We start from the raw sequence: 23308 nt of genomic DNA, 5'->3' as shown, positions 1-23308 counted from the left end.
TTTAGTGTATTTAAAAAGTCAATTTGGGGTTTTAGAGAGTATTTGGAAGCAGGCCCTGCGTGTGTGCTCCTTGGGAAATCCTGAGTGTTAAAGGGCGCACTGTAGGGCTCACTTCTTCCTCCCACAGTTGTCTTGTGTTGTTTATATCTGGGCACTATGAAGATGTCAAGCACGGTTGCTGGATTACCTAATATTGGTGTGTATTTTTGGACTTTGGAAGAAATCCCAGTAGTTTTCTTGCTTGCTTTAATTTGCTATGAAGCTCTTAATTTGTGTATTTGTGAACAGTAGCTATTCAATTCTTCAAAAAGTCCTGTTACAAATCCTCTCTTTCAGGCCAGATTTGCCCTCACAATTCTCCTTCCTCGGTCTCCCTAGTGGTGGCCTTCCAGGCATTGCATTACCACACTCAGCTCTTCAGCACTGCCCAGGGCAGCTCTCAGCTGATACTGATGGGGCTGCTCTTGTCTCCTTTCTGAGTTGGTGGGTGGGGCAAGGAAGTAAATACATTAAAGTAATCATTTGTAAGTGTAATGTTTGTGTGTTTCTGTTTTTGACAGCCGATTTATTCTGCATATTCCCAGCGAGGAGAGAGACAATGCCATCCGCGTGTGCTTCCAGATTGAACTGGCCCACTGGTTTTACTTGGACTTCTACATGCAGACCACACCAGGACTGCCTCAGTGCGGGATAAGAGACTTTGCCAAAGCCGATATCCTTTTTGTGGCTACAACCACTGTCTTTCATTCTTTCTAATAAAATATTTCAGCACAAACTCCTTTTTTTTTCCTTTGAGTTTTTTTTTTAACCTCTAGATAATACGTAATGAAAATAGAAATGTGATGCAGTTTTGTTGTACTCTTATTTTTTAAAATAGTAAAGTGTACACTGATTATGAATGAATTTGATTTGTTATTTTGTTTGTTTCTTTTTCTTAGAAATAACTAGGCTATTTCTGGGGCAGTTCTGGTTTTTATTTCTACTCTTGGTCTGTCATTTAACCAGGTGGTCAGATCAAAGAAGCTTTTCTTCTCTTAATCCTAGTACCTCGGAGGGGAGGCAGAGGCAAGTGGATCACTGAGTTTAAGGCCAGCCTGGTCTACAGAGTTTCAGGACAGCCAGGGCTACATATAAAAGCCCTCTCAAAAACAGACAAAATAGACAGTTTTAATGTAATAGTTACATTAAACAGATTTACCTGAATGTTTAAGATTATAAAATAAAATCTCCACATAGCAAAAACGGGGTGGCTGCTTATTAAATAGTCCTAGAATCTAGAAGTAGATAGAAAGATTTGGACAAAGCATTTTAAAGGGGATACAGAGTTTCCTACATAAACACAAGCAGGGGATGAGCTGGCTTGCAGGGCTGGAAAGAGAGCTCAAAAGTAAGCACAGGATTCTTCTGGGCCACACCGGAAGTGGATGAAAGAGCCAATGGGTGAAGCAGGGGCTCTTAAATCTTTTTGTTTGTTTGTTTGTTTGGTTTTTTGAGATGGTTTCTCTACGTAGCCTTGCCTGTCCTAGACTCACTTTGTAGACCAGGCTGGCCTCAAACTAACAATCCGCCTGTCTCTGCCTCCGAAGTTCTGGGATTACAGGCTCCCGGCTGGGCTCCTAATCTTGAGTGGGGTCATTTGATGTTGTCTGGAGATACTGTTCTTAGCTGTTCAGTATGCATCACAATAAACTGTCACCGAGCAGTCAGTGTGTTAGAACTAGCCTTGGACTCGAAATAGCAAACTACTAAGTTCCCTGTCACTTCCCAGATCCTCAAAATAAGGGATTCCTAGGGCTCTATAGAAAATGGGTAACACACTGTTCTAGAGATGTTAAGATGGCAAGCGTTTGAGCAAAGGTAATTGGTCATCGTGTGAAAATACTGTCCAAGATGTGTTTGTTTGGCCACCTGAGCCATAGGCAAGTACTAGTACTTAACACAGGAGTGGGGATCTTAGCCATGGTTATAGGGATCCAGAAAGAACAGTCAGAACAAGCATTTAGAACACTTGATAGAATAGGTGCGAAGTTGGTGATTATACTAGGGGAAACAGGATCAGGTGGAGTACTGCTTTTGCCTAGTGACTGGTCTGTGCAGGCAGAAGACCTTGCTTTTAGGTATTATATTGTAGCTGTGGAAACATTAATAACAAACCCCTTTGTTTTGGTCATCTTGTATAGACTTAGGGTTTTTCCAGAACAGCTGTACGTTTTGGGGGGTGAGGTTCTGATTTGGATTTGCATGTTAGTGTGCATGTAAGTTTTATACTTGGTCTTAGTGTTACAGATATCAAAAACTTGATGCAGTTGTTTCTTTTCACTTAGTTATATGGGGAAGGAACCTTTATTGAGAAGGAGTTTGACTTTGCTAAATTACTGAATGGTCACTGTGCTGGGCAGTTTGCAGTGAACAAGATAGGCAAAAGACAAGGAAGGGGAAATGCTCACATACGGGGTTTGGGGAGCATCGAAGAACAGTACCAGGTCCACACTCGGTTTCGGATTGACCCCTAGCTTGGCTCGTGGACGTCATGAAGTTACCAAATTTCTTGTGCTCCCAGTTCCCTTCTTCACTTAATAAATAGTAATTGAATGCTGCCTAACCAAAGAGTAAGTTTGGAAATTAGGCTAGTTGTACATGTAATTGTTTAGATAGGTCTGTCATCTAGGAAAGAACCGAAGTGTTAAGAATTGTGGGGGGAAAAATATTTTGAGGGTAGATAGACTAATTTAAAATCATTGTGGAAGAAAAGCTTCACAGAGGGAAAAAGTAAGATGTTTTACAGTAAATGGAAAGAAACGGGAGAGGCTGGCGAGTAGCTCAGCCAAGGCTACAGGGACTTGGGGCGTGTTTGAAAAAGAGGTTGTAGGTCTGCTGGGGATTTTTTGTGTGCGTGTGCATGTGTGTGTTTAAATTGATGACTTTACACCACAGAATTTTTATTGATTATATAAAGCCAGACTTTTATTGGGAAGGGATTTCTGTCTGTTGATCTCTGAGGAACCACAGATGTTCAGGGGATGGCTAACGTATCCGGAGTCAGCCTTGAAAGCCCAAAATAATGACATGGAGATTGACTGTGTTTGTCTTTTAGTCATGATGTCATAGATGGCCAACCTCTTGGGATTTAGAGGGCCTTTTTAGTTCTTACTCAGCTTTAAACTCAGATAAAACTTTATATTATGTTAATCTTTTATATATATATTACGTATGTTATAGGGTGCATAAAATACTTATGAGATGAATGGTTTTGTTTGCCCAAACTTCTTACCACTGTAAGTAATAGTACCAAGTCTCTGCACCATCTGCTGTAGACTCTTCCTTTTTCTTGTGTTGCTATGTCATTTGACTCCTAAATGTCATTTACCCACTTGGTTTCTGCTGTTGCTCATAGCTCACAGGGATTAAAATAGTGTTAGTATGCGTGTGGCCTCTGAAATTGACCGGTGGCATTCCTATTTGTGGTCATCGTGCACAATTGAAAATGCATTCATACCACATGCCTTTACAGTTATAAAAACAGTATACAAGCTTTTCAGGGCTTGATTGCCATGGCAAATAGGTCCTGGATTGAAACACTGCTGTCTTAGGTTAGGGTTCTCTCCAACTTGCTTCATCCTCAGGGGTGGGTCTTTGATGGCCTTGAGTCTCAGAAGACCAAGCATACAATTTTAGAGTTTGGTTTTGTCTGTAAATCTTTTGTCTCTAATATTTTATACTGTCGTTTCTTAGGAACATACTTAATTTCTTCTGGAACTGACACCCGAGTTTTCCTTTATAAACTTTAGCAAGCCCTTACCTTTAATGTTATCAGAAATAAATACATGTATAGATGTGGGAAAGAACTTCAGAAATGTCCTGTGTGTCTTGTCCCTCATCTACTTCCCAGCGGTCTTCCCTTTACCTCTTTATATCCCGATGGTTCCTTCCTTTTGGTGGGATGTGTACACTAGTCTTGTGCTGTCAGTTTTGTGCCGACTCACGTGGATTGGAGTCACTGATGAGTATCTGAATCAGTCACAACCGTTGTGCGTTTATTTTACTCAGGAGTCTAGGACTGATCAGAAAGGTACCTTGCTTTGTGTCTAGGTTAAAAACAAAGGCTAATGATTTGTTTAAAGAAAAATGTTCTGGAGAAAAAGGAACAATGTTCAACCTAAATAAACTTTAATTTCATGTAAAATACAGTCGATTTAAGTAGCTCTGTCTCTATATATAACTTTGAAGGTTGATGGTGGTGGTATCATCATCACCCATTATTATTATTATCATTTGTTGTTGTTATTTCTGTGTCTGTGTCAGTGTTTGTGTGTACGGGTGCCTGTGGAGGCCAGAAGAGGGGATCAGACGCCTTGGAGCTGGAGTTGCACAGCTGTGAGCCACAGCTGTGGACACTGGGAACTGAACTCCAGCTCCCCAGAGGGCACTGAGCACCACTCCTGCTCCTCCCTGCGTAACTTCTTAATGTTCTATTAAGGGAAAAGGTAGTTTCCTTAACATTATTTATACTCTTCAGTCATTGTCCATTTCTGCTGCCACAAGGTGAAGATGTGGAAAAAATTTTGGATGAGTGGAAGGAATATAAAATGGGAGTACCAACATACGGTGCGATTATTCTTGATGAGACACTCGAGAATGTGAGTGCTGTAACAAAAGCTTTTTAGCGCAGTAGTGACAACTATTAGTTTTTATCCTGTTGACAAAATTTTTGTGTGTAATGTTCTAAATTGAGGTTTTAAAATGCCCTTATTTATTGTTAAAGAACTAAATTTCTAATGTGTTTCCCGCATTGTGGATCTTAAAATTTTGTGTGTGTGTTTTGGCTTAATGTAAAGTGTGTGTCCCTTCACACTGGTGTATTTGTAGTCTTGAGAGATACTTAGGTCAAATGCTGTACACAGTTTACTAGTAAATATACATAAATAAAAGGAAAATGCCTCTGGTCGGGGAATGGATGTGGAAAGGAAAATAGGTTTCTTTGGTTATTGGTTTTGAATTTCTGCTTGTTTGCAGGTGCTACTGGTTCAGGGTTACCTGGCAAAGTCAGGCTGGGGGTTCCCAAAAGGAAAGGTAAATAAAGAAGAAGCACCCCATGACTGTGCTGCCAGAGAGGTGAGTGCCTGCACTTGGCAGTTACCCATTTGGCTTTTACGGTCTTTTAAATCTACATAGGTGTACTCTTTTGAACTCTGGAGAAAATTCTGTTCTTTTCCAGAATTCTAAGTCATGGTTACACTTAGGCACCTTTCCAGCTGGAGGGAGCCGGTTAAGAGCACTGACTGCTCTTGTAGAGGACTTGGGTTTGATGTCTGCGCTGCCTCACAGCATCTCTTGCTCCAGCCCTAAGGGGTCTGAGACCCTCTGCTGGCCTCCTTGGGGACCAGGCATGGAAGTATTGCACACATACGCAGACAAAACACTCATATACATAAAAATAGTATGTAAATAAGACACACACCTCTCTCTCTTTGCTTTTGGGAGGCAAAATACTTTTAAAACATCTCTCTGCCTATATTCTTTATAGTGGTGACTTTTCTACTTTTTGCTTTAAAATTGGATTTTAAAAAATTTCAACTTTAGGTTCTAATTGGGTTTTTCTAAGAAATTTCTTTTTTCTCCTCAAAAACTCATTCTAGCTTTATACTTGGCCTACAAGGTAGTTTTAAAAATCCTACCCCACTCCCAGCTTAGCTGTTTAAGGACAAAGACTTATTCCTTGTCCTCTGGATTTAATTGATTGTTTCTAAAATTTGACTAAATGTTTCCCTACCCAAAGCATCCCCTGCTCTCTTCGCTGCCCATTAAGACCCTAGTGTGGTGCTGCTCTGTAGTAGCTACTTTGTCTGATGTGACAAAACACCTCACAGAAACAACCTGACGGAGGGACGGGCAGCTGGCCTCTGCTTCACTGGCAGGTGTAGCCGAGCAGCCTGGTTCCCTGTGCCTTGGGCAGTGACAGTGCTTGTTCACATGGTGAACTTCGGCTGAGAGATGTGCTCACCTGTTCTTACTGGCCAGATCTTTTCCTCCTGTGAGAGGACAAGGGCTTTGCTGGGGCATTGCTAACTTAAACCAGAGCAGCATTTATCTGAACCCCATCCAAATGGTCCTTTGCATTGTAAAGGGACTGGGTTCTCTGTAAAGTGACATTCACAACGAGTGATTTCTCATCTACTTTATTTAAAATTCTGTTATACTGCTTAGTTCTAGCCCCTCTGAACCTAAACAGCAACTATTGTTTGCCACTTTTGGGTTTTATATATGGATAATCTGCAGTTAATTTTTTATCCTACATCACATTATACCTGACCCTTAAGATTTGTTCTAGTTTAAGCTGTATTTATATACAAGCCTAGCTACTCTGGACAATCATTTAACCACTCTCAATTTTTTTTAAAGTTTATTTATATGTGCATTGATATTGTGCTTGCATGTATGTCTGTGAGACGGTGCCATATCCTCTGAAATTGGAGTTACAGAGTGAGCCACCTTGTGGGTGCTGGGAATTGAACCTGGGACCTCAGGAAGAGCTTTCAGTGCTCTTAACCACTGAGCCTTCTCTCTAGCCTGTTGTAGTTAATTTGCCAATAGGACCTGATAATGTTTATTATCAGGCTTGTAATTATTATTACAGCAGTATAACCCTCTAGCAATCAGTCAAGGCACAGATACTTGTTATATTTGAAAATAGCCGTAGTTAACCAGGGGCAAGGTAGACATGAATCCCCTAAGGTACTTCCCATAGTGGGGCAGGCATGGGATCTCTGTCTCAATCCCATACCATCTGCTTCTAATAACTTTTATCAAGCTACCTCCCATCCATAATCCTATATACTTCCAGTGTTCTTCATCTGGGCCCAATCCTCCATCCACGCCGGCCATGTGCTTCTCCTCCACCTAACCCATCATGGCACAACCTTCTCTTTTCTCCTCTAGTCTCTCTTCTTCCCAAGATTCTCTCTGGCTCCCCAAGCCTGGGAACTATAGCCATGCCTATCCACTTTGCCCTGCCCAGGTGTGATGCCTTTTTATTAATTAGCATCAAAATACATCAGACCAACCCCCAACACTAGCTCTCACTCTCAGATGTTTTAAGGAGAGTCACTTTTAAGAACTTCATAGCCAGAAGCAACATTTTTGAGGGGAAAAGTGGCAAAAATTTGGTTCTGAGATGTTTTTGAGCTAGTATGTTTGATGCACTGATATTTATGACCTTGTTTTGGGTATAGCTTATTAGTGAAGAAAAGGTTATAATTCTTAAAAGCGACTGGTGTGGGGTCTGGGATTTAGCTCAGTGTGTAAATTGCCTGCTGCCCAAGCAGGAGAACTTAGTTTGGATTACGCACCCAGCTGTTATATATGCTGGCAATGTCAATTCAAGCAGCAAAATCTCATCATCTGCAGGAAAATATACGCAGCCAGAGGCCATCGCACTAAGTCAGACCCAGGAAGACAAGTACATTCTCTCCCTTGCGAACCCTAACATTAAATCATGTATATACGTAGGACATTGGAAAAGTGAGATTCAGGGAGTGAATGGAAAGGGACTGGAGGAGAAAAGGGAAGATGGCAGGTTGTGAGTGTGGTTGAAGAACGCTCATGTAGAACGTGTTTGAGAAAGCTGCCGTGTGCTAGGGAGGTGGCTCAGGTAAGAACACTTGTGCTCAAGCATGAAGCACAAGCATGGCACATTTAAATCCATGTAAGATGGCTATACTTGTGCCAGTAACTGCGGTGCTCTGGACAGGCTTGCTGGCCTATAGGCTGAGTGTGTTCTCAGAGAGTACAGCAGAGTGACAGAGCAGACAACCTGACTTCTGTGGCGTCCACACCTGCACATGTATAGTTTTGTGTTAAAAGTCCACATATGCACCTTGGAAAAGGGGTTAGTGGTCATTTTCTTTGGAATAAGCTTGGAAACCTAATTGGAAGTTCTTCATTTTAAATTAAGAATTAAGCAGCTTATCCAAATAGTATATGCAGAAGCTGGCAGTCAGAGTGGTCCTGTACAAGTAAATAAAGGCTGAGTAGCTCTGAAAAGTGCAAGCCTGTCTGGGGTCTGGTGTATCCGTGACCAGTGCTTGCCTGGGGGGGTATGAGCCCCTCAGTTCAGTCTCCAGCACCAGGTAAACGAAGCCCAGGAATCTGAGGTGGTGATGAAGCACCATCCCCTCTAAGCTCTTTCCCTGTGGAGGGTAGAGGACGCCATGCAATGGTGTATGAAAATCTTCCTTTTATGTCCTCAAGCTTTTAACCATGGAGCTTGAATAGGAACCATGACATCCAATTTAAGGGAATTGTGGAGTCCTGTTCATGTAGCTCTGCAGGTAGTGGGCCAGTGCACAGCTGGTAATATCTGCTTCCAGAAAGGCCCCTCAGTTCAGGTTAAATTGTGTGGCATCATCTGTCTATGAAAGTGGACCTCCTTGGGGAAGATTAAATACCTCCGCTTGTAGAACCGAACAACAATCTCAGAACCCAAAGAACCTGTCTGTGTCCCCACTCATTCCCTTCATCTTATAGGTTTGTACACCACGTTGTTAAGAGTCAAAGAATGCGGAAGATTTGAGAGAAGAAAGGGCAGTTAGCCTGTGGACTGTACCACAGGGTCTCCTGGCTTGCTTACTTCTTGTCTTCTTCTTAGGGACCAAGCACTCCCTGGTACTGTGCCTGTGTCTACATGTTGGACTACCACTGTATAGACGCTCAAAGCATATTTGTAAATGTATTTTGAAAACAGGAATTTGTGGGTTTTAAGGTATATCTAGTTGTAGTTAACTTTTCTGACTTGGAGGAACAGACTGGAGAGACAGCTCAGCTCTCAAGAGCACTGACTGTTTCTTTCAGAGAACCTGGGTTCTCACAGTGGCTCACAGCTGCCTGTAATCTCATCTCAGCACAGTCTGTCCTGGCTTCTTCAGGCACTGCTCACAGGTGATGCACCGACATACATGCAGACAGAACAGCCCTACACATAAAGTAAAGTAAATAATAAACAGGCAAAGGAGCAGCAGCACAAACAAGATTAGTATTAGTGTTCTAACCGCCAAGGTGAACTACTTCAACTTACTGCTTTGTATACGTTATAAGTAACTACTTACTGCTCTTTCTGTGATGTAACCTCTAACTTTTAAGAAAGTGTAAGGAGAAAACTTACTTCCTTTAGAATTTTGTTTCCTACTTGACTATGAAAGAAAAGATCAACATAGATGCATGCTGCATGTGTGAACGTGCTGGAAAGGGAGACAGGCCACACAGAGTCACTAAAACAACTCGTGTTAGAAAGGGGACACGTTGGATGGATGAATACCAAGGCTTGCTACTCCAGAGTGAGAAGGGACCCCCTGACACAGAGAGAAAATGTAATGCTTTTCATACTAACAGAACCCGAACCTCACTGAGGCCTGTGGTTCCACACGGGCTTTCCATCTTCGTCCACTTATTCAGTAGTTTCCGTGGACACCTAAAGATGGAGAACAGTTGTCTTCTCCTGGGTCTCCTCCACCCTAGTGCTGCAGTCTCCTTGCCTTTGAGCCTTTTCTCCTGCAAGCATTGTTGTCCGACCTTGGACTTGGCTTCTCCAGCATAGCATCAGCCGGGTCCCCTGTAACTGACGTGTCATGGTTATGGGGCCTTAAAGAACAGGCCATTGGCCCAAATCTATGGAATGACCTCTTGGACAGGTGGTCTTCAGCAGATTTTTTTTTTTAAGGCAAGCCTTGATTTTTAATTCTGATTTCTAAATGATTGCCTCTGTCATAAAGCATAAAGAGGTAAAGTCTGGGGAGGGGAGTTGGCTGGAACGCTACCATTTAGCAGCTGATTGGGTAGCTGGGACAACAGGAAGTTATTTCTTAGCCGATCTGGAGACCAGAGATCCATGACTAGGACCCAGCTCATTGAGTTTCACTATAGGCTCTCCTTGGCTTGTAGGACTTCAAATTCCCAGCTGTGTGTCCACATGGGCTTTGCTGGTGTATTCAGGTACACGCCCAAAGAGCTGTTGGGGGTCTTTTCTTAAACAAGATCAGGATCAAACTTATGGAGTGTGCCACCCCAGTACAGCCACAGTGGTTGCAACCTAGGAATTTTTTAAGGTTGAGTTTCCGAAGTTGCCAGTTTGGGTGTATTTCAATGGTGAGTCCTAGAGTTGCAGTCAGTCCTTCTACCACTTGGTGGTACCGCTGTATAATAGAAAGAGCAGACTACCAAAAAGGAGAGAAAGAAAAGACAGGGGTTGGGGACTTATGACCTTGGTTCGGTCCTCAGCTTTGGTGGGGGGGAGATGTTGTGGGAGGACAGAATAAAAGCAGACTACCAGTTAAATCCTTGCTGCTAACCAGGTTGTTACCCGGTCTTCGCCCATACTTATCCCTGTTTGTTCTGTCTCAGTTTTACTTATATTAGTTTAAGGCAGGGCTTGGTCCTAATTTTCTAGCTACACATTAAAGTTAGGCTGATATCTTTGTTTTATTTCGACACAGGGTCTCAACTATGTAACATGCTGTCCTTAAACTCATGATCCATCTGCCTCGGGCTCTAATGATTAAAATCGAACATTTTGTCAAAACTTATTTCCAGGTCTTTGAAGAAACTGGTTTTGATATAAAAGACTATATTTGTAAGGACGATTACATTGAACTTCGGATCAATGACCAACTCGCTCGCTTGTACATCATTCCAGGAGTTCCAAAAGACACAAAATTTAACCCCAAAACCAGAAGAGAAATTAGGGTATGTAAGAGTTGAGAATATTCATAGGTTGCTGGGGGTTCCCCTACCTACCCTTTGATAGTAAACTACATGCAATTGTTTTGTTTCAGAATATTGAGTGGTTCTCCATTGAGAAATTGCCCTGTCATAGAAATGATATGACTCCCAAGTCCAAGCTTGGCTTGGCACCTAATAAGTTTTTCATGGCCATTCCCTTTATCAGGTATGTTCATTTCTTAAACTGTAAAACTGGTGTCAATACTGCTATTTCAGTTTTTTGTTTTTGTTTTTAATGAATTGTTAATGTTTCCATAGGCCATTAAGGGACTGGCTGTCTCGAAGATTTGGAGATTCCTCAGATAGTGACAATGGTTTTTCCTCAGCTAGTAGCACACCAGCTAAACCCACGGTGGAAAAAATGAGGTAAAGAAATGTGTTTGTGAGATTGTGGCTTTGTGGTGTTTTTAGTATAGCAGCATTTCACTTCTCGAGCCAGAAAGATGTATGATCCCTCCTTGGACACTCTGCTGTATCCCTGGCTTCGGGTCATAAGATCATCTTCAGAAGTTTCTGATGAGATGAAAGGTGTTAATTGAGAGAAAGACACTTCTGGGATACCAGCATCTTAGACCCCTGGAAGAGGGGGCAATGTGTTTAGTGTCTGATGCCCTATGTTAGTGATGAGAGTGGTATCCTGGGGTCTCCATTGCACAGGAGGTGAGAGATGCTGATGAGGAATTTGTTAAAGTAAGTGACAAATGTGATGACTTGACAAAATTTTATATTCATATGAATGTATGTTCACATGGCTGTGTGGTCAGAGGTCAACCTGACCAGAGTCATTCCATTTTGTGCTTTGATACACCGAGTCTCACTGGCCTGGAGTTCCCAAGGGATATGCCTGTTCTGCCTCCCCAGGTGTGGAACTACAAACACATATCCTTACCATTGGCCTTCTTACACAGGTTCTGGGGCTCTACCTCAGGTTCTCATGCTAGGACAGCATGTACTTTACCAAGCATGCCTAGGTGTCTGTCCCCCCAGCTTGCCGTGAGCTGTGCTGGGAAGAGGGACTGGACTGGTAGGTACATGCATGTAAGCTTTCAGTAACATTGCCTCACTTAGAGCTCGGCAAAGCATTGGGAAGTACCTTTGTTAAACGTGCAGGATACGTACTTTCTAAATTGTTTATTTTGTGTAAGTGTATGGGTGTGTACCTACCACGGTGTGTGTGGAGGACAACTTGCAGGTGGTTCTCTATTACCACGTGGGTCCCCGGGAGGATGGGCAGCACATACCTTTACCCCTCTTCTCACTGACCTTAGTTTTATGCTCTTATAAGTAGCTTTTCTGCCAGAGTTGTGAGTGGTTTTATTGTTCTACTTTTTCTAATTTGGCGATCTTTTTAGTCTAAGAGTTTAATTTTAAAAGAAAATAATACAAGTAAACTACATTTATGGTTAACAAAATTTTAAGTAAGTAAATAAGTACTATTCCGTGTGTGTGTGTGTGTGTGTGTGTGTGTGTGTGTGTGTGTGTGTGTACCCACGTGCGCACGCGCATACACAGGCAGGCAGGCCTGGAGAGGTCAGAAGACAACCTTCTGTAGTCACTTCTCTCCTTCCACCTATGGATTTCAAAGCTTGACCTCAAGCCATTGGCCTGCACAGCGCATGGTTCTACCTGCCCAGACACTTGCAGGCCCAGTATAAAGTATTCTAACAGAAAACAGTTCAGAGATAAGCTGACTTATAACAAGCTGGGGATAGGAAACATGGCCAGTCTTTGTGTCCAGTGACTAAACCATTTTCTTCGTGTAAGAGTTACATTATGTGTATACACCGTATATATAAGAAGCCTACAACATATTTTAGTCTCAAGTCTAAACAGAGGTCTTTCCCACAATATTCCTTGGTGTTCCTGGCTTGATGGCATATTAGTACAAACTGTGTGTGTTGTGTGCTTGGAACAAAGGCTGCAGTGAAATTGGGTGGTGGAACAGGCCAGAAACACCTCAGATATAGTATACATCAGGCTTAGAATCAGCCTGGATTTTGCACATTCAGATGTCTTTAGCATTGAAGTGTGTAAGTCTCTCGTGGTTTAAGGAACCGAGCTCTACAAAGTAACCTAATTTCTCAAATCTCATCTAACATTGGTTGGGTCTATAACCAACCTGTTTAATCACATCCCTTACTGAAACATCTGGAAGAAGGCGTTTTCTATCCTATTTAAAAGAAAAGTCCACATTTCTTTGCTTCAACTAAATGTGGAAAGAACCGTCTTTAGATTTTAAGAGTATAGTTACTTACAGGGAAGGGATAACAGTGATATATTGTTAATGTAAAAAATATTTATACTAGTCGACTGTCTAAAAAGCGGGGTGGGGGTATATAGTTTGCAAAGCTGATCAGAATTTCTGCTTTAAGTTGAGCATGATGGTGCATGTCTTTAATCCCAGCACTCAGAAGGTAGAGGCAGGCAAATCTCTGAGGTTGATGATAATGTGGTCTAAAGAGCAAGTTCTAGGATAACCAAAGCTGCACAGAGATTCCCTGTCTTGAAAAAAATATATATATATATTTGCCTTTATAACTTAAGATTCCAGTGGGAAAGAGTAGATAATAAAAAAGTATAATATTTCGTTGGTAGGTTAAATTATCAAGGTTTTCAATGAACTGCGAGTAAAAATCTTGTCTTATTTTTTAAATCTTGGTGTAGCCGGACGAAATTCCGCCACAGCCAGCAACTATTCCCTGAAGGCACTCCTAGTGACCAGTGGGTAAAGCACAGGCAGCCACTGCAGCAGAAGCCACATAGCAACCATACAGAGGTGTCAGACCCTGTCAAAGCAAAGGTGAGTGAATCACATTGAAATTTTCTCAAAGGCTTTAATCGACATCACTTGGCAGCTGAGAAGTTGTATGTAGCAGTTAGTGATGCTCTGGATTTTTGATAAGTCACCTGTGGTCCCAACTTCAACAGGCTGAGGCTCATTGTCCTTCACAGCCTTGGGGTAAATCTAATGTAGTGAGTAATGGGACATGACACTTCAGCCTTTTTATGTATGCCGCCAGAAAGGCTTTAAAGAAGACATGTTCTGAGTTAAGATTAAAAGGATCTATTGTTTATGGAAAAAAAATGTAGCAGTATATTATAACTTATTTTCACTGTTATATCATATGGTATGTGATTATACCACAGTTTTTCTATTCTGCACTTAAACAAACATTTCATTGGTCTGTAGATCGTTGCCTCAGGAAGAATAGCCACCAAAAAGTTCTTTAAAATCCAACCGTGTTCTAAAACACTTGACCAGGCATTTCTCTAAAGAAGGCTCAGGTGGCCATTAAGTTCAGAAAAACTCAACAGTATTTGTCATTGGGGAAATGGAGATCAGTTATGGCTCAGGGTGGCTATGGTAATAAAACCTACAGAAGAGACAATCACTGTTGTTGGTGAAGGTGCAGAGAGCCAGGACGGTTGTGCTGAGCTCCTGGAAGTGTAAAAAGGGACAGCTGCCGTGAGATGGCTTGCTGGTTTCCCACGAGTTAAATGTGCGCTTATCACATGACTCAGCAGCCCTGCTCCTATGTAAACAAATGAACTGGAAACTGGGCTGGTGCTGACAAACACTGCATCAAGCTGCACAGAGAAGAATGGCACAGGGGAGCAAACACTGCCAAGAGAAAAAGGGAGCAGAAACCCACTGTCCATTTCAGTTAGGCTGCTGTGGGCCGGTTCTGGTTCTGTCTGCAGCTGCCTAGTGTCTTCTGTAAGTAAGTAGCTGGGTGAATAAACTTTTTCAAGTAGTGCTTACATTCAGTATCCACAGTTCTCTTAAATAGCTGCTTTTCAAAATCTGAGGTAGAAATTGACATTTGAGGGGAAAAAGTATGTCTAAACTTAAGACTAAAAGCCTAAGTTTTTAAAATACCAATCTTCCTTATGTCATGAAAGATTATTCTCTCAGGGCACTTATTTGCTCATTTATAGTTTTAACTGATAGTGCCTGCTGTTTCATTTATAGAATTAAGAGCTGTAAGGGCTAGCAAGATGGCCTAGTGTGTAAACACTTCCTCACACTAGCCTGACAACCCTGACACCGATAAAGGTGAAAGGAGAGAAGCGAGTGTGCAGTGAGGTTCCCTGACTGTCACCCGCACTGATGCACAGTCCTTACACATGCGGAATGTGAAGTACACTAGAGAGAACTCCTGGCCGCTGTGCTCCCCTCCCCTCCCCCCACCCACCCGCCCCCTGCGTCCTGTTGTGCCTTCAGTTCCCATTCCTTTCATTTTCGTGTATCTTCCTGCTGGAGTTTGGCTCTAGAGCCTTATGCTCCATGTGAGCTTTACTACTGAGCTGTCCCCCGCCATCTTTTTGCATTATAAACAGTCTATAAGCAAAGATGTGATAAAGCAAGAGGTGTGGGAAGGGCCTACGGAAAGGTTGTTTGCTGTTTCCTGTTTCAGAGGAGTGTTTGTTTGCAAAGCGATCTTCTAAAAGAATAAATTGGTACAGCGCCGTGTAAGCATTTGGATGGTGCTCTGTGAACTCCGTTCAGTCAGCCGAGGTAAACATTCAAAGACGTGTGCTTGTGTGCTTACACAGTAGATTTACATGTTAATTATTTTTACTGAAAATCAGAATCAAAACCTGAGAGGGAATGGCAGGAAACAGTACCAAGACTCGCCTAATCAGAAGAAGAGAGCAAACGGAGTTCACAGCCAGCCAGCAAAGCAGCAGAGCCCCTTGATGGTAAGCGCTCCAGCGCACGCACTTGTCGACAGTTCTTCTCCTTAAAGACGACGCGAGTCTTGTTTGAGCACAGTGGTGTTGGTTTAGTTCTTACTTTTATTTGAACGACTTTTACTGCTAGGATTTTAATAAAATTTAGTTCTGCACTATTGTTCTCCATGAACTAAAACTTAGAACTCTCTTTGGCCATTCTTAGCTACAAGTCTGTGACAGTTATTTGGGTGCCCCACTAGCAGCCCAGAGGTAGACCTACCCACCGTGGGCTGTGCCCTCTCCCACCAATCATTGACTAAGGAAATGCCCCCCTGACTGTTTACAGTCAGAGCCAAGGAGGCATTATCTTGATTGAGGTTCCGTCCTCTCTAATGCCTTTAGTCTGTGTCAAGCTGACGTAAAACTATCCAGCACACTTGTCCTCCAGTTACTTTACTTGGGTAGACTCACTACTACAGTAAACACAAGGTTACCCGCTGATTCTCAGACTTCTCACCTTTTTATTCTTGTTTATTCTAATGAAAATGTTAGCAAAAGCAAGACAGTTACAACAGATATCCAGAAGACTTCTAATACAAGAAGTTAGAAAAATGCTTTCTTAATGAGAGTGCTATACAGATATTGTCTCTTACCAAGTTACTGTGTCAGTTTAACTCATTAAAACATTTTGTTTCCGAAATATTTGATATGGCAGATTTGTTTTGAAAATTGTGAGATTTTTAAAAACGTTTCTGTTGAGCCTCTTGTCCTCTTTATTAAGTTATCCTGTAGAACTCTCAGAGGCTGAGGAAGGACTGAGGTTAGCTGATGGGCAGGGTATGGAGTGGGTTGTTTTTTCTAGTTCTAACTCACAGACTTGGGGGTTCGGTGGTGGCTAAGTGTATACAAACATATTCTGCAGTGAAGGAGAACATCCAGTGTTGAGCCCCACAGGCTCCTGAGTGGCTACTCTAATGTACAAGGTTCATGGAGTTAGATAGTCTAGTTAATTTTGGTGGGTGGTGGGTTTTTGGGGGTAATGAACATTTTAAAGTCTTTAAAGAAAAAAACTAATAAATACAACCCAGAGAGAGCTGGAAACAACTGGACCTATGAAAAGTGGTCAGCCATGCAAATCAAAGACTAGGAGTTGTTAGTTTAAGGCCAGCCTTAAACTGTCTTATAAATCAAGCAACAGCTATTACAATGTCATAATACCTTTGTTCAGCAGACAGGCAGCGATGAAAAGTCTGAGTGCAGAATTGTGTGTTACTGAGTATATTTGACAAAGCATAAGATTTCCTATTTGGTTTTTGCCTCCTCCAGAAACCTGAAAAATTGCTTTTTTCCCCCCCAAGGAGAATGTAAAGGGAGAGTATAAATGTAAAAATCCCTCCTTTTACTCTCTTTTATGAAAACAAGAAAAAGATGCAACTGTCCAAGAAGTTGGTATTAAATGCAGCGTTGTGGGTCTGCAGTAGATTGCCCCAGTCAGTAAAGCAAAGGTGGCGGGCTGCACTTGAAGGAATGGTGCTCACATGCAGCTAGGGCTCTGGGCATGTAGTTTACTAAGGAGCTATGTATGTCTTGCGTGTGATGGGGCCTGGGCTTGAGTCCCAGCACTGGGATATCGGGAGGGCTTGTGGAAGGCTGAATGTAGTGTTCATAGTCGTCATTTCCGGGGTCACAATATGTAATGAAGTAGTTGATTAGATTCCAGCTCTAATTTTGTTCTTGATATGTTTGATCGTGTATCTCTTGAGTTTTAATAAGTAAAAGCAACAAGGGACTGAGATATGCATGTGTTTGTTTCTTAATAGAAATGTGAAAAGAAGCTGCATCCACGAAAGCTTCAGGACAACTTTGAGACAGGCAAGCCATTTTCTTTTTTAAAAATCTGTCCTGTGGGGCAGGGTTTGGTTTTCCCAGCTCTGACACCAGTGGGCTTTGTGCTGGGCGGGAAGAGCTGCCTGTATGCTTCAGAGATTTCATGTGTAAGATCCTCTCGGTAGAAACTGACTAGCAGGAATTATTAATAAGTGACCCTGAAAGTACTGCTTGCTGTTGAATGTACCCTTTTGTAAATATCAGGCCATGGCTCCCCATAAACACATGGTGTGGCCACTGTCGTGTGGCCTAGAGGAATGGGGAGTGCGGTGATGTGGATGCCTCATTGTCATTCTGCTCTTGTAGGTAACGGGATCGACTTTCTAAAGTGCTCCTAAGCGTAGCTTTTACTGAAATAATGCTATTTCTCCTTCCTCGGTTACAGACTGTGGTGTGTCTGATCTGGACACTGTCTCAGTGCGTGTTGCACTCCCTGTGATTGGGAGCTTGCTTACAGTTCCCGAGGCTTTAGTCCAGTCTCATGCCGGCCGGCCGGCAGGCAGGCAGGCAGGGTGTGGAGAAGTGGCTAAGAACCTCACATCCTGATTCACAGGCAGCAGCCACAGAGAGACTTCTGAAACCTCCAAACCCACCCCCAGCCACACACTTCCTCCCACCAAGCCACACCTCCTAAGCCTTCAAACAGGCCTTCATCTGGGGACTAAGCATGTGAGCCCATGGATGCTGTGCTCAGTCAGGCCAGGGAAATTAGTCACAATGATTGTAGAAAGTTATTTTAGTGCTGTTCAGGTTTGAATAATGTCATTTGAATGTATGGTACACTGGTTTTTTGGTTTTTTTTTTTAAGTGATAATTTGAATAGTATGAATTTTCCTTGTGCCATGGTTACATATCCATAAGAAGTGAAGTGTGCTTGGCAGTGGGGATGCACACCTCTAATTCCAGCATGTGAGAGGCAGAGGCAGATGGATCTCTGGGTTCAAGGCCTGCCTGGTCACCAGAGTGAATTCACAAACAGCAAATGCTACACAGAGAAAACCTGTCTCAAAGAAATTTTTTTAAAAAATTAAAAATGAATAAAATTATTTTCTTTATTTTTTAAATATTTAAAGACAATATTCAGATGCAAAACCACCAATGATTCGTTGATGGCACCATCCTAAAATGGCTAAAATTATCTAGCCTCCACCTTCAGGAGCAGTGCTAGCTCAAAGTCATGCACAGACACCAGAGTTGACTTATTAGTAATTTGACTTAACCATTCATTAAAAAAAAAGAAAACAAAAGCTGTCTTAAAAGAGATGTTCTGAGTTCCGACCCAAAAAAAACCAGCGTATACATGGTAGTGCACATGTTTAATGCTAGCACCTCTGTGGCAGGGCGGGAAGCAGGAATAGGATTCCCAGAAGTCTGGGCACTTAGCCTGGCCATGGCCAACGCAGAGCGAAACAAGAGGCCCCACCTCAAGGTGGAAGGTGTGGACTGATGCCTGAGGTTGTCATCTGACCTCCGTGCATGCCTCAATGCTCAAGACATGCTCATGCTCACACTCACCATGGATGCATACATACAAGATTAGAAAATAAATAGAGATGCTCTAACCTTGCTATGGAAAGCTATGCTCATCTTTTTAAAATGGGGCTTACCATTAGTGTTTAAATTGATGTGTTCGTTTTGGCTTTTGGTCCTGTATTCAAAAGACATTATGAAAATTGATAACAATCAGAACTTTTAAGGTTTTCTATTTTGATCTTCAATTGAGACTTGGTAATTTCAACTGTATGTTTCTGTACATGTAATCTACCTTTTTTTCACATGTAATTGTAATTTTCATATTAGCCTATGTCAAGCACAAATACATGAGCTAAAAATATGCCCATTTTGAATATCAAGGGCCTTAAAATGTAGGTTTAAAATATGAATTAGTAGAAATAAGTAGAGACAAAGCAGTAATAGGCAAAAGATTCCATTGACTGCTAACTGAGGAACTTAAGGTTGAATCAGATTATAGGACACACATGCAGTCTGCCTGGACTTCCCTCTGAGTAGGTGAAGGGCAGTGTCTGGTAATCTTTCTGAAATACTGACTACTGATTTTGTTTCCTAAGTAGATGCCGTCTACGATTTGCCTTGTTCTGGTGAAGACTCGTTGGTAGAACATGCTGAGGGACACCCTGTGGTGTGTAATGGACATTGCAAGTTCCCGTTTTCATCTAGAACCTTTCTGAGTTTCAAGTTTGACCAAAATGCTATAATGAAAACCTTGGACCTTTGATAGCAGCAAGTGTATTGCAGAAGGCCCACGGTCAGAGACCTGTTGCATTTGAGCGGGCATCTCCTCAAGCCTTACCTCTCTCAGGTATTTGGAAGAAATGCAGGCAGGCAATGTTTCTAAAGAGGTTTTCTGAACAGAAGAGAAACTAGAAAGAAACATGCTTGCACTGTAAATGCAGTTAGAACTTTTTATATGGATTTACCGTTTCAGTGTTTGGAGCCAAGTTTTAGTTGCCTATGTTTTTTGTCTTTTCCTTTTTGAGGGCATTTATTTTGTGTGACTATGGGTCTTGTTTTTTATTCTGATCAAGAAAAGAGTTGTTTTGATGGAGTCATCAACGGGAAGCCAAGTTTATAGAAGTATTTCATCTCCCCATCTTAGTGGTTACAAAAGTTTGCTTATTGGAAATTTTAAAAGAAACTTAAAACCCCAAATATTAATGAGCATAAGAGGTGAAATGTGACATCAGAATCACAAGCATTTTGCTCATTTCTCTTGCTTCTAACCACTGAGAATCTAGCCCTTCCAGTTGGAGTATTGTCAGGATGTTTAGAACCTCATCTTCAAAACAATACTCACTTGTAAAGTGAACGCTTTAGCACTTCATCAGAACAAAGTGCACAGCTTGGAGAGAGATGAGGTCAGTACGCAGCGCATACTATAGTCTTGCATTATGATGCTTGCTGTCAGCAGGCCTGTGAGTGCTGGAGCAGAGAGCATGGAAGCCAGTCACTGGCGGTCACCATCCTGCCTTCAGCTGTTCAGTGTTGTGCAATGATTATGCTCATGTGAAACATCCATACATATTCCAGTTGTGTGAGTATGTGTGGAAAACTGCATTGTTAGTTTTATTTTGCATCTCAGTGTTGATCTGTGGACGCTGATGTTATATTAGGTTCCTGTTTGCAGTAATAGCAGAGTGACATGCCTTTTATTAATATCTTGAATCCCCTGGGTTATAAAGTGAGAAAAAAGGGGTTATACAATTTGCCCAGTACAAATAAATAAAGCTTGTCACTGGGGTCCCTTCGAGGAGGAATGTATTTTCTATTTTGCTCCTTCAGGATTCCTAAATCCAAACAAGGATGACGATGCCCATTTTACAAAGGGTCGCCTGTAACTGAGGACAATCACCAGAGCTTTAAGGAGGCAATACAATTTGGCTGCATCTGACCTCACTGAGAATGTTTCCTGGGGGGGTGGGGTGGGCTGTTTGAGTGCATGTGTGCACGTGCGTCTGTCATGTGGGTTTTTAAAAGTTGTTTTTTTATAAGTGGTATCCACAAAGTATATCTCTGCTTATAAATATTACTATAGAAATCTTTATTCTGTATATGTAGCCTATTGAGGGTTGTACTTGACCCCATGGAACTTTTAAACGAAGGGCTATTGTGAGGAATTCACTTGGTGTTGCTACTTTGCTTTAGCTTTTAAATGGCTGATTTTAAAGAAGAAATTCTATTTATTAATGAAAGTGTCACTTGGTGCTAAGCAAGAAATTTCACAAGGACACAGTGTGTTCAGAATTTTTATGCGACTACTTCGTGAACCCTTCTGTGACCTTTGCATTTTAATGCATTATATGATTGTGTTTGGAAGCCCTTCTTGTTCTTGTCAAAAATATAGCTGCTTTGCTTGGGTCTTCTTGAGCCATATTTATAGTTGGTCCCAGCATTCCAGATTTCTGTTAAGTGGTTAAGGGAGTGAAAACTGAAGTTTGCTTGGCAATGAGTCATTTTCACTCACTGTCATCTGGAAATCGTGTGTGTGTGTGTGTGTGTGTGTGTGTGTGTGTGTGTGTGTGTGTGTGTGTGTGTGTGTGTGTGTGTCCGTCCGTCCAAGGGTTCTTCCTAAATGAGTACTTCAGTCAGTCTCTATGGTGCCTGTAGAGGTTGGAAATTTTCAGCTCCCAATACTAAAGCAAAAGCAATTGGTTACCAGAAGATATGGCCTCTAAAGTGGTTGACTGAGAACCGACCAACGATATGCTGCTTCATTTAACGCACTGTGGAACAAAACGAGTAGTTGGGGTGCAATTATGATAACTTCAGGCTTAGCTCTCTCAACAGTCTGAGTTTAAAAAGCATGCTAAAAGAGAAATTAAGGTTTGTATGCATGATGTGACTCAACTATGCAGAAAACATTGAGTTGGTTGCCCTGTTAATGTACGTCCGCTGTACTGTTCACTGTTCAGGTTGTCTGAGAGGCCATGTTTAGCATAGGACTGGATTTCTTCTCTGAGCTGTGTCAGCATTTCTTCATAGAATCTGGTAACGAGGGTGCTGAATATGCAATAATGGGCTTCTGTGTAGTTCTGTGTTTAAGGGTGCTAGATGGAACAGTAGATACGTTGGCCTTAGTATTTTTTTGTGTATTTGAGGGGTGGGACTTTGAAATCACTTTTTAAACGCCCTTTGGATCCAACTGCATGTGTTCCAAGGTGCAGTGCACTGTGAATCTTTAAGTCTAAGTCTGTAGGTGCTTTTCTATGTAACTTCAGTGGTTTGAAGTGTGTTACATGACTCTGTCCTTAACCATTGTACTCCAAGAGACAAAGGCTACAGTTTACACACTTCCTGTAAGTTTTTGTTAAGAAATAGTGAATGAATGGCTCCAGGATTTCAGACAGTGGCTCTGTCCTGAGATACGAGCATTTGAAGGGCCTGGATAGACCTAATAGATCTAATAGCTAGGGTAAAATTAGTTAAACATGTTGAAAGATCTGACTAGATTTTTGTACCAGTATTCAGTATATGATGGTCTCCCAGAACTGTCAAAGGAATTGTGGTCACTGCTTGCTGTTTTGACCTTTGAATATCATTATTTTTATATTAAATACTAATTAGTAATTACAGATAATGAAGCTATATCACAGATTAATATTGAGCTGTAAGATTTGGTTGTACTTTTTCTTTGGGGGGAGTAGTAATTTACATGTAATATCAATAAAAATGCAGATCTAAGAGTGTGAGTATAGGACTCAAATTCCTTTATAAAATACTGTGTTTTCTAAAAATTACCAAATCCCTCACTGGTTCTGTTCCCTTAGCATTACTCAGACAGTAAGGAGAGAGGGGAAACTAGAAATGATGATTGGCTGGGCAGGTTTTCTTCCTGGAATGCCTCTTGGCCTTTCCGTACCTGTGTGTACCTCCTTGGAGATTTTAATGACAGCTGTTTTGTCTGTGTTCTCTGAGGCAGTATTTTCTTTGTATTACTCGTGGTTGTATTCATTAAAACTTCTTCCTCATGGTTTTGAGTTGGATTTTTGTGTAGCCTGAGGGAAGAGGTTCAAGTTCATTGTCACTTGAATTGACCATCAACAAAGGACACCACTACTGTGTGTAAAGGTATTCTTCCCCTTTACGTGTGTAGTGTACTCCTTACCCTTGGTAAAGCTGGCTAGGATGGCGCACTCCTGGTGGTGTAACACTTTAGAATACATTTGTATAGTTCCTTAAAAGCTTAGACATGGCTTATAGTAGGCCTTTTCCACAACCTCTCTCTCTCTATAGAATTGTTACTCCTGAAGCCATGTCAGAAGGTGGCAGGTTGAGATCAGCAGTACGAGATTTGTCATAAGTAGACTGCCATTGCCAAATGTGTTGGAAAGTTTCTTGGTAAGAACAGAGAGTCAACAGTTGCTGGGCAGACTGTGAGGAAGAAACAACTGAGTGTTACTAGCACTCTGTGCTTACAGGATGCTCAGGTGAGAAATGTGGCTGGTGCCCAGCCCAA

At 41.8% G+C, this 23308-nt stretch overlaps 1 protein-coding gene across 2 annotated transcripts in view; it reads left to right on the top strand.

Annotated features, from left to right (window-relative positions):
• The window catches only part of DCP2 (decapping mRNA 2), a 30094-nt gene extending 9494 nt beyond the window's left edge, over nucleotides 1-20600 (top strand). The window contains exons 2-11 of one of the 2 annotated variants that reach the window (XM_084778413.1): nucleotides 561-712; nucleotides 4510-4637; nucleotides 5014-5112; nucleotides 10582-10734; nucleotides 10824-10936; nucleotides 11029-11136; nucleotides 13435-13570; nucleotides 15364-15474; nucleotides 17268-17319; nucleotides 19407-20600. In XM_084778413.1, coding sequence (XP_084634539.1) covers nucleotides 561-712; nucleotides 4510-4637; nucleotides 5014-5112; nucleotides 10582-10734; nucleotides 10824-10936; nucleotides 11029-11136; nucleotides 13435-13570; nucleotides 15364-15474; nucleotides 17268-17319; nucleotides 19407-19570 — 1216 coding nt within the window. In that variant the 3' untranslated portion in view covers nucleotides 19571-20600. Of the gene's footprint in view, nucleotides 1-560; nucleotides 713-4509; nucleotides 4638-5013; nucleotides 5113-10581; nucleotides 10735-10823; nucleotides 10937-11028; nucleotides 11137-13434; nucleotides 13571-15363; nucleotides 15475-17267; nucleotides 17320-19403 lie in introns of both variants that reach the window. The other variant, XM_084778412.1, reaches the window with a different exon arrangement.
• Nucleotides 20601-23308: the final 2708 nt, after the last annotated feature.

Source organism: Acomys minous, assembly GCF_964271855.1.
Source record: "Acomys minous genome assembly, chromosome: 4".
Classification (NCBI taxonomy): domain Eukaryota; kingdom Metazoa; phylum Chordata; class Mammalia; order Rodentia; family Muridae; genus Acomys; species Acomys minous.
The sequence above is the reverse complement of the archived record's forward strand: the minus strand, read 5'-3'. Positions and strand labels throughout refer to the sequence as shown.